The sequence below is a fragment of the Podarcis liolepis genome, assembly GCF_965112155.1.
Source record: "Podarcis liolepis genome assembly, chromosome: 10".
Classification (NCBI taxonomy): domain Eukaryota; kingdom Metazoa; phylum Chordata; class Lepidosauria; order Squamata; family Lacertidae; genus Podarcis; species Podarcis liolepis.
In genome coordinates this window covers 12753448-12768399 of record NC_139562.1, presented here as the reverse complement: position 1 = coordinate 12768399, position 14952 = coordinate 12753448, and the positions used below count along the sequence as shown (strand labels likewise).

At 47.6% G+C, this 14952-nt stretch overlaps 1 protein-coding gene across 1 annotated transcript in view; it reads left to right on the top strand.

The window, feature by feature from the left end:
- The window catches only part of ST8SIA1 (ST8 alpha-N-acetyl-neuraminide alpha-2,8-sialyltransferase 1), a 97833-nt gene that overhangs the window by 18556 nt on the left and 64325 nt on the right, over window positions 1-14952 (top strand). The window contains exon 2 of the mRNA XM_083461524.1: window positions 10959-11103. Coding sequence (XP_083317650.1) covers window positions 10959-11103 — 145 coding nt within the window. The remainder of the gene's footprint in view (window positions 1-10958; window positions 11104-14952) is intronic.

Sequence of the window (14952 nt, the reverse complement as noted above, 5' to 3'; positions counted from 1 at the left end):
TGTTGTAGAGCATTCTGAGGGCTGGCCTTAGATCAACCCTGACCTGAGTGTTGTCACTGGCATGCCACCCCCTTGTCTGTCTCTTTAGGTTTTGAATACCTTATTCTTGTTGGTTGCAATTGCACCCATTTCGCAGCTTTGATGTCATAGAATTCCTTCTGAGGTCACCTAGCTCCCCTGCATTCTGCACAATGCAGGATGCAACTACCATGCTTTTCCGTGTCTAAGACTAGGTTTTTCTACTCGAAAAGAATGTTCAAAAGGAGGGGGTAGTGGATATAGAATCATAGAATCATAGAGTTGGAAGAGACCACAAGGGCCATCGAGTCCAACCCCCTGCCAAGCAGGAAACACCATCAGAGCACTCCTGACATATGGTTGTCAAGCCTCTGCTTAAAGACCTCCAAAAAAGGAGACTCCATCACACTCCTTGGCAGCAAATTCCACTGTCAAACAGCTCTTACTGTCAGGAAGTTCTTCCTAATGTTTAGGTGGAATCTTCTTTCTTGTAGTTTGGATCCATTGCTCCGTGTCCGCTTCTCTGGAGCAGCAGAAAACAACCTTTCTCCCTCCTCTATGTGACATCCTTTTATATATTTGAACATGGCTATCATATCACCCCTTAACCTTCTATTCTCCAGGCTAAATATGCCCAGCTCCCTTAGCCGTTCCTCTTAAGGCATCGTTTCCAGGCCTTTGACCATTTTGGTTGCCCTCCTCTGGACACGTTCCAGTTTGTCAGTGTCCTTCTTGAACTGCGGTGCCCAGAACTGGACACAGTACTCCAGGTGAGGTCTGACCAGAGCAGAATACAGTGGCACGATTACTTCCCTTGATCTAGATGCTATACTCCTATTGATGCAGCCCAGAATTGCATTGGCTTTTTTAGCTGCCGCGTCACACTGTTGGCTCATGTCAAGTTTGTGGTCAACCAAGACTCCTAGATCCTGGGGAACTATGCACTTGTCGGCGGCGATTGGTAGGGAGAATGGTGTTTGCTGCAAAGGTTGTGGATGGGCTGCTGCAGTGGCCATTGGGCAGGCGAATGGCGGCTTGCTGGCAGATGTTGGGTTGCTTCTTTGACGTGTTCGATTTGTAGCGTTTGTTAGTCGGGTGAGTGATTTTTGGCACCCCCCCCAAAAAAATACCTCAGTAACTCTGGGCATTCCCCCCTAAAAAAATATCAGCAACTCTGGGCCACCTCCCCCCATTTCCTTAAATTCTAGTCTCCCAAAATAGGAGGCATGTTATACACGGGAAAATACAGCACACCCTCCCTGGCAGATAGCCGTCTAACCTCTGCTTAAATGCGCCAAGAGCAGCACCTAGAACAAACTTCCTTGACCTCGGCCCTCCAGATGTGCTGGGACCACAATTCCCATCCTCCCTGACCACTGGTCCTGCTAGCTAGGGATCATGGGAGTGGTAGGCCAAAAACATCTGGAGGGCCGAGGTTGATGAAGCCTGACCTAGAACTAAGCGTGGTGAATATCTCTCGGGAACAGAAATAAGAAAGAAAGAGTTTGTTGTGCAGCAAAGTGGTGCTAAATTTACATGAGAAATCAAACTACAGTGGTACCTCAGGTTAAGAGCTTAATTCGTTCTGGAGGTTCGTTCTTAAGCTGAAATTGTTCTTAACCTGAGGTACCACTTTAGCTAATGGCGCCTCCCGCTGCCCCTGCGCCACCGGAGCATGATTTCCGTTCTCATCCTGAAGCAAAGTTCTTCAGTCCGGCTTCCGCGCTGGTCATGGGACCGAGACGGCTCTGGTCGCCCTAACAGATGATCTCCGCAGGCAGCTGGATCGAGGCGGGTCGGGGCTGCTGATTCTTCTAGACCTGTCAGCAGCCTTCGACATGGTCGATCACGAACTCCTGGACCGCCGCCTTGCCGACGTGGGGATCCAGGGCACAGTCCTTCAATGGCTGCGCTCGTTTCTCTCTGGTCGGGGACAGAGGGTGGCGCTTGGGGGGGAACTGTCATCCCGCCACTCCTTGGTGTGTGGAGTGCCCCAGGGTGCGATACTCTCCCCGATGCTTTTTAACATCTTTATGTGCCCCCTCGCCCAGCTTGTCCGGAGTTTTGGGCTGGGCTGCCATCAGTATGCTGATGACACCCAACTCTATCTGCTGATGGATGGCCATCCTGACTCGGCCCCAGACACACTGATCAGATGCTTGGAAGCTGTGGCTGGATGGTTACGTGGGAGCCGGTTGAAGTTAAATCCTTCGAAGACAGAGGTCCTCTGGCTGGGACGGGACGATATGGGATTGAGGGGGTGGTATGCCCCACAGAGGAACTTACGGTCTTCAAATAAAAACATCTTGAAGGTCCCAGGCCTCAGAGAGGTTAGGCTGGCCTCAACTAGAGCCAGGGCTTTTTCGGCTGCGGCTCCAACCTGGTGGAACGCTCTGTCACAAGAGACAAGGGCCCTCCAGGACTTGACATCTTTCCGCAGGGCCTGCAAGACAGAGCTGTTCCACCAGGCCTTTGGTCAGGGCGCAGCCTGACTCCCTCCTTTGGCAATCTTTACAATACTTTAGTTTATGGTTGCCACCAATTTTGATTTTAATTAATTCTTTGATGTTTTTATAATGTTGCACTATTTTAGTGTTGTTAGCCGCCCTGAGCCCGGCTTCGGCTGGGGAGGGCGGGATATAAATAAAATTTATTATTATTATTAACCTGAGGTAATATTTCTGGGTTAGCGGAGTCTGTAACCTGAAGCATCTGCAATCCGAGGTACCACTGTACTTGTTTCTGCCATTGAGTAGATCATTTAGTAGGCAGGCCCTGACAAGCACACACAAAGCTTCTCTTGCCTCGTTCCCCAGGTAGGGCTGGGCAGTATATTGATATATCTTCTAAAAGTCCATATCGTGGTACTGGTTTCATAATTTTTGACCTGGCAATATATTGCGCATCATGATACATGTGTGTGTACTATGTAAACATCACACAGTGTGGGGCAAAACCGTGAAGCCAGCCAATGCGTCTTAAGATAGCTCCATCCTTATTTCAGACATGGTGATACAGTGGTACCTCGGGTTAAGAACTTAATTTGTTCTGGAGGTCCGTTCTTAACTTGAAACTGTTCTTAACCTGCTAATGGGGCCTCCCGCTGCATGACTTCTGTTCTCATCCTGAAGCAAATTTCTTTTTTAAATAAATAAATAAATATATTTTTTATTAGGAATTATTATTTCAAAATAAGGGACGCGGGTGGCGCTGTGGGTAAAAGCCTCAGCGCCTAGGGCTTGCCGATCGAAATGTCGGCGGTTCGAATCCCCGCGGCGGGGTGCGCTCCCGTTGCTCGGTCCCAGCGCCTGCCAACCTAGCAGTTCGAAAGCACCCCCGGGTGCAAGTAGATAAATAGGGACCGCTCTGGCGGGAAGGTAAACGGCGATCCGTGTGCTGCGCTGGCTCGCCAGATGCACCTTCGTCACGCTGGCCACGTGACCCGGAAGTGTCTCCGGACAGCGCTGGCCCCATGCCTCTTAAGTGAGATGGGCGCACAACCCTAGAGTCTGTCAAGACTGGTCTGTACGGGCAGGGGTACCTTTCCTTTATTTCAAAATAACAGTTTATCAAATATACATCATCCTCATCCTCCCCCATTTCCCCCCTCCCCACTGAAGCAAAGTTCTTAACCCGAGTACTATTTCTAGGTTAGTGGAGTCTGTAATCTGAAGCACCTGTAAGCTGAAGCGTCTATAACCCGAGGTACCACTGTATATCAGTATATCGTGATGTTTGGTAGTCCCTTGCTGAAGATCTTAGCCCCGTTGTATATTTCCGTGTGCTTGCAAACCAAACGCAAGTTCTGGCCCAGGATGTTGGCATCGGTCCACCCTCCACAGTTTGACTTCCTTTGGAAGCCAGTGCATTTTTAAAGCAGTTCTCCCTACAGAATATTAAGCTTCTTCCCTTTCTGTCTCTCTCCCTCACACACACACAAGAGTGTTATGCAAGCGGATTTTGACTGCAGGCTTTGCTAAACATAGAGCATCCAGCAGACATCCTCTTCCAGAACTTGCTGTAACAATGTCAGTGGCGAGTGTCTCCTAGAGAGAGAGAGAGAGAGGTTTTTCTGCATTCCCATCCCTAAGTTTCACTTTGGACTGATGCAGTCGCTGACAGTTACATAACAGAGACCTTTCCTGCAATGTATTTCAAGGTAAACTTGCGGCCGCACTGCAGATCACTTGGCCAGCTCAAAGCCGGTGCTGTTTTTGATTTTTTTGGGGTTGTTTCCTCCTGCTCCTCTAGACCAGTAGTTTTGAGGGAAGATATTTGAGCAAACAAAATGTTTCTAAAAGCCAAACTGCAGAACATATATAAGATTAGTTCAAGGAATTAACCTCAATGCTTTTCATTGCCCGTTCCCTTCAAAGATCTAAGACAGGGGTCAGCAACCTTTTTCAGCCGTGGGCCGGTCCACCTTCCCTCAGACCTTGTGGGGGGGGGGGCAGACTATATTTTGAAAAAAATATATGAATGAATTCCTATGCCCCACAAATAACCCAGAGATGCATTTTAAATAAAAGGACATATTCTACTCATGTAAAAACACCAGGCAGGCCCCACAAATTACCCAGAGACGCATTTTAAATAAAAGGACACATTCTACTCATGTAAAAACACGCTGATTCCCAGACCATCTGTGGGCCGGACTGAGAAGGCAATTGGGCCGGATCCGGTCCCTGGGCCTTAGGTTGCCTACCCCTAATCTAAGATATCCTGCTGATTTGATATCAGACAGGAACCTTCACTGTCCCCTTTTTGGAGTCTGCTAAATACATCATTACTTAGGCAAACCTGCCCAGATATCTTAAATATTGCTGTGTGTTTTAATCTGTGTTTAGTTTATTGCTGATCTTAATGTTTTGAATCTTCACAACTTTTGTTTTTAGCTGTTTTACTGATAGTTGTATTGTTTTATTCTTTTGGGAAACCGCTTTGGGGTTCTTACAATCAAGCAGCGTACAAATTTTGTGAAATAGTAAACAGTATTCCCAGAGTTCACCAGAAAGAGAGACTGGTTGTTAAACCACTCTGGGAGTTGTTGCTCTGGGAGGAAAACAGCGGCCTCCTATTTCAGCATGTTGAAAATTGTAGTGGTTAGAGTGTTGGACGCAGGAGTAGTAAAGGTAAAGGGACCCCTGACCATTTGGTCCAGTCGTGACCGACTCTGGGGTTGCGGCGCTCATCTCACTTTATTGGCTGAGGAAGCCAGTGTACAGCTTCTGAATCATGTGGCCAGCATGACTAAGCCGCTTCTGGCGAACCAGAGCAGCGCACGGAAACGCCGTTTACCTTCCCGCCAGAGTGGTACCTATTTATGTACTTGCACTTTGACGAGCTTTCGAACTGCTAGGTTGGCAGGAGCAGGGACCGAGCAATGGGAGCTCACCCCGTCGTGGGTATTTGAATCGCCAACCTTCTGATCGGCAAGTCCTAGGCTCTGTGGTTTAACCCACAGCGCCACCCGCGTCCCAGGACACAGGAGACCAGGGTTCAAATTCCCACTTGGCCGTGCAGCTCACTAGGTGACCAGGTGCCGCCCCTCCACTCAACCCACCTCACAAGGTTGTTGTGGGGATTAGATGGGGAGGGAGAGAACCACGTATGCCACCCTGAGCAACTTGGAGAAAATGTGGGATAATAAATGCAATAAGTAAATAATAAAGAAGAAATAAAGCACCCTCAACAACTTACAGTTCCCAGGATTCTTTGGGGGAGGGCTTGACTGTTAATGCGGTATCATAGTGCTTTAAATGTAATGTGTGGATGTGGCCTAATTCTGGTTTTGCCCCATCCTCCTTAGAGCGTAAAACTCTTAATCTGAGGGTTGTGGGTTTGAGCCCCATGTTGGGCAAAAAAAAATCCTGCATTTCAGGGGGTTGGACTAGATGACCCTCGTGGTCCCTTCCAGCTCTATAATTCTGTGATTCTAGGACAGCACTGGGATGGAGGAAGAAGACGAGGAAGCTGACAGGAAGTCCCACCCCCAGACTGGTTGTAAGAAAGGCAGGCAGGTGGAGGCTGGTTGAGGGCTTAACTGAGGTTGGTGGAGCAGCTGCCCCATTCATCCTCATGGACCAGCTATCACGGTCCAGAAATCAGGATGCTGGCTTCCATCATCCTTTGGTGGACTCGCATTGCGTTCCTGTCTTCTTTTACCTCTTGAGAACCCTGAAGCTGGTGTAGATTTCTGGATCTCACCCCCCCCCCGAGGAATGTACCGTATTTTTCGCCCCATAAGACGCACTTTTTCCCCTCCAAAAATGAAGGGGAAATCGGGGTGCGTCTTATGGGGCGAATGCCTGCAAGCCTCGCGCGCCCGGCAGGAGGTCCCACCGGGTGCGCGAGGCTTAGGGCGGCAGCCTGTCGCCCGAAGCACAGGGAGCCCTCTGGAGGGCTCCCCCTACTTCGTGCGAGTGTCTGCAAGCCTCGCGCACCCGGCGGGACCTCCTGCCGGGTGCGGGAGGCTTGGGCCGGCAGTGGACTGCTTGCCGGCATGCAGAAGCTTGGGGCGCGCTGACCTCAGCTTGCCCCAAGCTTCTGGATTAACGCAGGGGTCCGCTAGCCCTGGGAGAGGCGCCCGGCTCTCCCACGCTAGCGGAGACCTTGCCGGCACGCAGAAGCTTGGGGCGCGCTGAGCTCCACACGCCCCAAGCTCCTGGTGTAGCGCAGCGCACCTGGGGGGGAAATAAAAATGTTTTCCTTTATTTCCCCCCCCTAAAATCTAGGTGCGTCTTATGGGCCGGTGCGTCTTATGGGGCGAAAAATACGGTATTTCAAAACAGAGGCCATGATTCTCAGATTCTAACACAAGCCTCTTTTTTTTTTTCCTGCTCCCAAGGTTTCTCCACCTAAAACTGCGTGCCTGTGTGTTTAGATGAGCAGTTTGCATTCTGCTTGAAGTATTGATGATAATAATATTCTGCAGCAGACTGTTTCTTAATCAAGAGTCGCACCCAGGGTTTTCGTTTGCAAAAGCCTCTGTGTGGACTTGCTCTTCTGGCACAACTTACCGTAGATGCAGAGGTTTCGAGCAAATCTTGCTGTTAAGAATCTCTGGCTCCAGTCTGCCTACCTAACCATACATTTAAAGCACATTCCCACCAACACTGAGAACCCTGGAAACTGCCATTTACTGCGAATGGCGCTGCAGTTCCCAGCACCCACAACAAACCGCAGCTCCCAGGATTCTTTGGGGGAGGAGGGAGTGTGCTTTAAATGCACAGCACATACAAAACTTGAGTGCCATCAGTCCAACGCTGTGCATTGCTCTCCCATCAGAGGTTTGGCAGGCTTTCTCGCTATTGGCTATCAGGCGTATCTTGAAGACGTTTTTACCCCTGCAGTCACAAAGTATTCAAATCAGCGCTGACCATAGAGGGCGAGAAAAGCAAGTGAGAAGGGAAATAATACATGAAAGCACATCTAAGACTGCCAGAGAATCTGTTTTCCAGATGGGGAAATGTCAGGTGCAAAGAGAAAACGATGGTGTTGACAATTGGAGTGGTTCTCCTGCATTTTAACCCTGTGAATCTGCCAAGGCAACTTGTAAATTGTTATAACACCCACCACTTTAGACATGCACTCCGTATGACTTGGGAACCCTGTTAGTTTCCGCGCTGAGCTCTTGCACATGCTTCCAGGCGCATAAGTGCCGCTGCTGGTCACGCTGGTCAAGGTGACTGGAAACCATTAAGGAATAGCTCATCGTCATCAAGTGATCCTGAATCTGCGTCCTGCAAGGAATTAATGAGGTGACCCCTAAACACCCAATCACTTAAGTGGGGAATGCATTGTGCTATCAGCAAAATCCTAGCTTCATGAAAATTAAAAGTCAGAGCGGCCAAAGAATGGCAAGGAGAAACATCTCATTAATTACGACTTGCTGATTCGCACTATAGAGCTGCAGTTCGCTCTCCGATAGATGCTGCTGTCTGCTCGCCTTCATAAAATCGTAAATCTGTCATAACCAATCACATATAGGTGCTCAGCTGTGATTGCAGAGCTCGCAACATTTCCCCAAAGCCATAGCTTGGTGGCAGGAGCAGCTGTACTGCATCAAGAAGGCCCACCTCAAGTCCTATGGTGTCACTGCGCTTGGAATTCGGTGTGTGGTTCTGTTTGAGACGAGACACACGTGGTTAGGGGTAGGCAACCCAGTGCCCTCAAGATGTTGCAGGACTCCAGCTCCCATCAGCCTCAACCACTATGACCAGTGGTCAGGAACGATGGGAGATGTAGTCCTGCAAATATCTGAAGGGTACAAAGTTCTTCCTCCCTGCATTAGATGCATAGCTAAGCATTGAGTTTTGGTTTTATTCAATTTATTTATAATATGTTTACATAGACAGCTAAACATTGGGGTTTTGGTTTTATTCAATTTGTTTACAATAAATTTATATACATAGCTAAGAGTTGGGATTTTATTAAAGTATTTGCAAAAAGTAAACTTAACTTAGTACCAGTACTTAACTAGTAAAGGTAAAAAAAGGACGGTTAAGTCCAGTCAAAGGTGACTATGGGGTTGTGGCGCTCATCTCACTTTCTGGCCGAGGGAGCCAGTGTTTGTCCACAGACAGCTTTCCAGGTCATGTGGCCAGCATGACTAAACCACTTCTGGCACAACAGAACACCATGACGGAAACCAGAGTGCACGGAAACGCCGTTTACCTTCCCGCCGGAGTGGTACCTATTTACCTACTTGCACTGGCGTGCTTTTGAACTGCTAGGTTGGCAGGAGCTGGGACAGAGCAACAGGAGCTCACCCTGTCGCGGGGATTTGAACCGCCGACCTTCTGATCAGCAAGCCCAAGAGGCTCAGTGGTTCAAGGGCTTGCAACAACAAACAAATGGTAGGGCAAGAACAAACCTTGGTTACAACCCATGGTTTGTTTGAAGTGAGACAACCCATCAGCTTGAGTTTGGGCAGAACACTAAGCTAGTTCATGGCTTAGCTCTGGCTAGTGCAGCAGGAGGACGACGACCAGGGGAAGAGTGAAATAGATTTGATTTTCACTCCATACATTCCTTTTCTCTCATTCACGCATAGCCATGCTTTGGATTACCATTTTATGAGAAACAGCTCAATAGATCACAGTATCCAGATATATATAAGGGCTTTTATTCTGTATTACATACTGCTCAACAATAACTATTTTGGTCGAAGGTACAGGTTAGTATAATTTTGTACTGATGCCTTCGTTTTGAATTTAGCAGCATGGCACAAATCTCCACTGCTGTGTAAACGGCAGGGTTTTTTTTTTTTTGGGGGGGGGGTAAAATCTCCAGGTGCTTTAAAAGAGATCCATTTATCTATATTTTTTCTGTCTCAGTACTAGGAAATTGAGAACCAAGAATAGAAAGTGGGGTGGGGGGAATTATTTGTTGCATGATGAAGAAGTAATTCCATTATCTGCAGGAGGGCTGTTTCAAAGGGCAGGCTTTGTGACAAAGAGACGCATGGGAAGAACTGCAGGGAAGAGGGCAGGACAAAGGGCCTGTGTGGCAGTAGCAGCAGATGGCAGGAACTGGGAAAGTTCAGCAGCCAGCGGGCATCTCTGCAAGCTGGCCTTGGGGTTCCTGGCAGGTTACCATCAGGGCAGATTTTAGACCGGAATAGAATCAAGCGGAAATATCCTCTTGAGTTTTGTAAGTGGATGCAAGCAATTCCTGCCATATAGAACGCTGTCGATTATATACCAGGCGCCCGGATGCTCAGAATGCTCTCCTCTCCCTGTCGCAGCTGATGAGCAGAATATTTTCTCTCTCTTCCCCAGGTGTTGGGAATCTTTGGTCCTCCGGGTGTTGCTGAGCCACAACTCCCACCAGCTTCAGCAAGCAGGGCCAATGGCCAGGGATGATGGGAGTTGTAGTTCAGGAGGGCCTGGCAGGGCAGAGGTTCTGTACACCTGCTTTTCACCAAAACGGTTTTTTGGGGGGGGGAGTGGATCCACTTTTGCGGGGGGATCCAGAAGTGTCCCCAAACTGCATACCTGCTCCTTCAGAGGAACTGTAATGACAGTCTTGTGGCAGTCTTATTATGAGTAGAGTTGACAGGCATTTGGAACATGTTAGTAGATTCTACTGATTTATTTTTGTATAGATCCCACGGTCCTCTATTTGCTGTTGAACCAAAACACCCGTCCTTTTTGCCCTTTGGCCACGCTGACTGCCCGCCGAAGGCCTGTAGTTCAGTCATAGAATCATAGAATCATAGTTGGAATAGACCACAAGGGCCATCGAGTCCAACCCCCTGCCAAGCAGGAAACACCATCAGAGCACTCCTGACATATGGTTGTCAAGCCTCTGCTTAAAGACCTCCAAAGTAGGAGACTCCACCACACTCCTTGGCAGCAAATTCCACTGTCAAACAGATCTTACTGTCAGGAAGTTCTTTCTAATGTTTAGGTGGAATCTTCTTTCTTGTAGTTTGGATCCATTGCTCCGTGTCCGCTTCTCTGGAGCAGCAGAAAACAACCTTTCTCCCTCCTCTATGTGACATCCTTTTATATATTTGAACATGGCTATCATATCACCCCTTAACCTCCTCTTCTCCAGGCTGAACATGCCCAGCTCCCTTAGCCGTTCCTCATAAGGCATTGTTTCCAGACCTTTGACCATTTTGGTTGCCCTCCTCTGGACACGTTCCAGTTTGTCAGTGTCCTTCTTGAACTGTGGTGCCCAGAACTGGACACAGTACTCCAGGTGTGGTCTGACCAGAGCAGAATACAGTGGCACTATTACTTCCCTTGATCTAGATGCTATACTCCTATTGATGCAGCCCAGAATTGCATTGGCTGTTTTAGCTGCCGCGTTTAGAGCACTGGCTTTGCAGGCCCTGGGTTCAAATCCTAGCATATCTCGGTTGGGCTCTCATCAATTGGTCTCATTCAGTTGTCTTGTTTTCTTTTTCTCTACTCAACTTTCTCCGTTAGGAAACTACTGAAAGACTGCTGTGATCCTGGGCGCTTCTTTGCCATGACTAAAGAGAACTCTCCGGTGGGGAAGAACCTGTGGTATGACGGGGAATTTCTGTACTCCTTCACCATCGACAACGAAACCTTCTCCCTTTTCCCAAAGGTCAGTGACCCTCTTGTTTATTTTTGTCTGTTGTTTGCATTTATTCATTTCTTCTGGAACACCTTTGCTGATACGAAAAGACCCAGATGCTGAACAAACTACAATCCCCGGGATTCTGCAGGTGTAGCAGCGCCACAAACAGCAACAGACAGTGTGGTGCAGTGGTTAGAGTGTCAGACTAAGGCCTGGGAGAGCAGGGTTCGAATCACCACTCGGCCTTGAAACTCACTGGGTGGCCTTGGGCCAGGCATCGCCTTTCAGCCTAACCCGCCTTGCAGGGTTTCTTGTGGGAATTAAATGAGGGGGCTAGAACCACATACACCACCTTGAGCTGCTTGGAGAACCATAGAATTGTAGAGTTGGAAGGCACCCTGAGGGTCACACAGGGTTGCCATATGTCCTCTTTTTCCAGGACACGCCCTCTTTTTCAGGTCTGATTGCCATATGTCCTCATTTCCCCACCACACGTCCTCTTTTTCAGGATTAAAACTTCTATCAAGGTAGATTTTTTAAATTTCTGGGGTTTTTTGTTTCCAGTAACATTAGACTCAGATCTAAGATACTTGGCTAAGCTAGTCTGTTTCCAGTGCATTAGACTCAGATCTAAGATACTTGGCTAAGCTAGTCTGCAGCAGAGAATCAGAGCAGCATCTTAAACTAGCTACATACTGTATAAATCCCTTCTCTTGTGGCTGAACTAAAAGGACACTGGCTCAGCTACAAGATTTTGGAGAAGGAGTCTGGGAGGGCAAGAGTTAACATTCCCCCTGTCCTTAAGGAGAGCCAATTATGTACATGTTAGGTAAAGGTAAAGGGACCCCTGACCATTAGGTCCAGTCATGACCGACTCTGGGGTTGCGGCGCTCATCTCGCTTTATTGGCCAAGGGAGCCAGCATACAGCTTCCGGGTCATGTGGCCAGCATGACTAAGCTGCTTCTGGCGAACCAGAGCAGTGCACGGAAACGCCGTTTACCTTCCTGCCAGAGCGGTACCTATTTATCTACTTGCAGTGGTCTGCTTTCGAACTGCTAGGCTGGCAGGAGCAGGGACCGAGCAACGGGAGCTCACCCTGTCGCGGGGATTTGAACCGCCAACCTTCTGATCAGCAAGCCCTAGGCTCTGTGGTTTAACCCACAGCACTACCCATGTCCCTATGTACATGTTAAAAACAGTTTAATAAATTGTTCTGTGCACACTTATGTTCACAAAGATGTGAACATGAGTCCAAATACTTACATGTGGCAAGTGAGGGAGCAATATGTTGTATTATTATGATGATGATGTTGAAAGTTAGGAACATTGCTACTAGCAATATGTCATAGCTTCTATAGGGGCATTTGAAATGAGAGTCTTCCTAGCGAATCGTAGTTAAAAGTAGGAGTTGGCAAATGTGTCCTCTTTTTTGCTTTTCAAAATATGCCAACTGTATTTAGTCCAAACCCCTGCACTGTTGCCCCTGAATAGGCTTCAACCAACCACCAACCTTCTGGTTAACAACCGTACGCACTGACCCATTGGAAAGGTGGGATATTAATACAATAAAACGGAACAAATTAATATGCTTTAAATATATGGTGCAGATGTAGCATGTTGCTTTTTAGTTATTCTTTGTAACAAGGAAATGAAAAAAGAAAATTAAAGAATAAATACACTCAAGCACACTAATAATAATAATAATAGCATTAGACTACCATCAGTTCAGTTTGCAGGCACAGTGACCATCCACACACAGCAGATGTGGCGTGTTGAATAATATCACTAAAAGCTCCTTCGGGTCGAAAAAATTGGGGGACTGTTGCTGCTGCTGTTGTTTTCTCCATTTAACAGCAATAGTTCTAGAACTTTCCTTGTGCAGACATTGATTGGTCCCTTCCCTGCTCCGCATCCTTTGCCTCTACAGTGGTACCTCAGGTTACGTACTTAATTCGTTCCGAAGGTCTGTTCTTAACCTGAAACTGTTCTTAACCTGAGTTAAGCTAATGGGGCCTCCTGCCGCCACTGCGCCGCCGCTGCACAATTTCTGTTCTCATCCTGAAGCAAAGTTCTTAACCCGAGGTACTATTTCTGGGTTAGCGGAGTCTGTAACCTGAAGAATCTAACCTGAAGCGTATCTAACCCAAGGTACCACTGTGTATGTGTCAGATAAGAATGGGCAGATAAGGACAGAAGAAAGAAGGTCCTCCTTCACGCCATGCACAGTTAGCCTGTGGAACTCACTGCTGCAGACTTGAATGTCGGCTGCGGATTTGAATGGCTTCAAAAGAGGGTTAGATATCTAATGTGGTAGATGTTGAAAAATGATGTGGAAATAAACAAGTAGAATATGGGATTTGAACGGTTTGATATAATTTTTTTGGGAAGAAAATAAGAGTTTTTAGGTAAAGAGGAATGATAATTAAGATTAGATTAGAATATGCAGAATGAGAAAATATTAGAAAGAACCGGAAGGGGAAGTTGAGGGAAGTCTATGGGTGGGTGGAAATGGGATGTACAGTGGATGCTTGGGTTGCAAAGATGATCCGTGCAGCATGCACGTTCGCAACCCGCAGCGTTTGCAATCCGCGTCTTCGCATGCGTGGGTTGTGCTTCGGCGCTTCTGAGCATGTGCAAAGCGCGATTTAGCGCTTCTGCGCATGCGCGGTCGCCGAAACCCGGAAGTAACTCATTCCAGTACTTCCAAGTTTCGGCGGTCCGCAACCCGAAAAAAACGCAACCTGAAGCGTCTGTAACCCGAGGTGTGACTGTATGCTTATTTTCTTATGTGATTTGTGTTAATGGATTATGCTGATTAAATTGTAAAATTGAATTAAAAAAAAAATCTTCTAAAAAAGGAGGGTTAGACAAATTTGTGGGAAAGAGGGCTATCGGTGGCTATGCTGTGGTGACACAGTTGGACGCAGCCCTGTTTCTGAACACCAGTTGCTGGAATCTCGCTTGCTGGTTTCCCACGGGCACCCTGGTTGGCCCCTGTGAGATTCAGGAAGACCTTTTTGACAGCAAGAGCTGCTCAACAGTGGAGTGGTCTCCCTCAGAAATTGATGGACTCTCCTTGAAGGCTGTTAAGCAGGGGTTGGGTGGCCATCTGTCATGGATGCTTCAGCTGAGATTTCTGCACTGCAGGGGGTTGGACTAGATGACCCCTGGGCCCCTTCTAGCTCTGCAGTCTGTGAGTCTATCACTGGATGGGCTGTTGGCCTGATCCGTCAGGTTCTATTTAATGTTCTTCCCAATGGAGGAAAAAACTGAAAAATATTACAGTGGTGCCTCGCAAGACGAAAAGAATCCGTTCTGTGATTCTCTTCGTCTAGCGGTTTTTTTCGTCTTGCGAACCAAGCCCATTGAAGGATTAGCGGATTAGCGCTATTAGAGGCTTTTAGCGGCTTATCTGCTGATCGGATCAGCTGATAAGCGGCTTAGCGGCTTAGAAAAAGGGGGGGAAGGGGAAAAAAAAACCCAGCAGGAACTCACAAGACATTGTCGTCTTGCGAAGCAAGCCCATAGGAAATTCGTTTTGCGAAGCACCTACAAAACGGAAAACTCTTTCGTCTAGCGAGTTTTCCGTCTTGCGAGGCATTCGTCTTGCGGGGCACCACTGTATAATTTTATAATATCTAACTGCGAAGATACACAGAATGAAAGGGTTTAAGGTCAGTGAGAAAGAGGAGGATTGGTTTGAGGAGATATTGAATTATTTGGGTAGGTTTGAACAATTTGTGGCAATTAAAATGTTAAAAGTTAAATAAACCTTGTGGATGGAGAAGTGCTAACGTGTATAAAATTGTACATATGGTTGATTTGAATATGTTATTATTGATTATGTATACCCAATGTATCAGCTGCCTGGGGGG